The sequence below is a fragment of the Dipodomys spectabilis genome, unplaced genomic scaffold (genome assembly GCF_019054845.1).
Source record: "Dipodomys spectabilis isolate Male_0828 unplaced genomic scaffold, ASM1905484v1 ptg000043l, whole genome shotgun sequence".
Lineage (NCBI taxonomy): Eukaryota > Metazoa > Chordata > Mammalia > Rodentia > Heteromyidae > Dipodomys > Dipodomys spectabilis.
Genome location: NW_024870720.1, coordinates 4,154,533 through 4,155,899, shown reverse-complemented (window position 1 = coordinate 4,155,899; position 1,367 = coordinate 4,154,533). Strand labels below are relative to the sequence as shown.

The 1,367-nt window shown below is 41.7% G+C and overlaps 1 protein-coding gene across 2 annotated transcripts; it reads left to right on the top strand.

Moving 5' to 3' along the window:
• Positions 1–578: 578 nt before the first annotated feature.
• LOC122106911 (FUN14 domain-containing protein 1-like) lies at positions 579–1,043 on the top strand. Of its 2 annotated transcripts, XM_042678465.1 has the most exons (2): positions 579–849; positions 964–1,043. In XM_042678465.1, exons 1-2 carry the CDS (start codon positions 579–581, stop codon positions 1,041–1,043), a joined length of 351 nt encoding a protein of 116 aa, XP_042534399.1. The 2 variants fall into 2 exon arrangements, with proteins under 2 accessions (XP_042534399.1, XP_042534398.1); XM_042678464.1 differs by having other exon boundaries at positions 579–1,043.
• Positions 1,044–1,367: the final 324 nt, after the last annotated feature.

Below are 1,367 nucleotides of genomic sequence, written 5' to 3'. Positions count from 1 at the left end.
CCCAATCCCTTTTTATGCCTATGACACATGAATTCACAATATTCTATGTCTAATGGCAGAAATTTATTCTTAATTTATAAAATATATGCATCACCAGGTATATATATATAAATATATATATATATATGTCCTAAATGACATAACATACCATTTTTCATCACTAATTATACCATTTATAGTCACTAGTTCAATGAAAAATATTTTTTCTTTTCTTTTCTATTGTGTCTTGTTCCTTTTCTACTTTGGATCTATAGATAGAAGCAAACTGATTTCCTGAGAGCAGAATAAAATGATAGAGGTATAAAGATAGAGACATTCATATAGGTGCCGTGACCTCTGGAGTAACTACTTTGCTCTATTAATTTGAAATATAAAAGGAGCTATGTTACCAAGAAAACATTTTGGGCCCAAATTAACTGACTATGAGATCACGTCCTTACAGTTGACAAGGAGCACGTAAAAAAGGACGAAAGGAGGGCGAGGAGAAGACATAGACGTTACCCTTGGCCTAGAGCGTCTAAGTGCAGGGGAGTGGAAGGCGGGTAAAGGGAACCCCAGGATTGGCTGCTGGCGGTATCATGGTGCCCCGGAAACCTCCCGAAGAGGATGAAGGGGAAGACGACGCTTATGAACTGCTGGATTTGACGGAGTGTGTGCCAAGGCGCAGCTGGTGGAATCGAGTGTTTGGCCACCGTTCAGGACCAATGGTAGACAAATACTCGGTGGCCACTAGGATTGTCCTGGGTGGTGTGACGGGCTGGTGTGCAGGATTTTTATTCCAGAAGGTTGGAAAGCTTGCAGCCACCGCAGTGGGTGGTGGCTTTCTTCTCCTTCAGATCGCCAGCCACAGTGGCTATGTGCAGATCGACTGGAACAGAGTTGCCAAGGATGTCCACAAGGCGAGAAGGCAGATTAAGAAGCGAGCAAATAAGGCAGCACCGGAAGTCAACAATATAATTGGAGAAGCAACAGAGTTCCTTAAACAGAATATGGTGGTGTCCACTGGATTTGTGGGAGGATTTTTTATAGGCCTTGCGTCATGATGGTCCTCTTTAGTGAGATCCAGCTCTGAGAAGAATAATAGTGGTGACCACAGGATGATTTCTCTACAGTTTATGCCACCAGCGTCTCCCCAGCAAGGAGACATGTTCCATTAGACAACAACCACTCAGAACTTAGCATTTCATCAACTGAAGCCTAACTGACTAAAAATCTGCTGTAACAATCTGTGGTGGTATGGGAACAATATTATTCTTAAGGAAAACAAGCTGGCTTTTGTCATTTTTAACAAAAACATAAATTCACATCTGTTTGGAAACTAGCACACAAAACACGTCCATGAATGTCTAGACATATATACAGAGAAA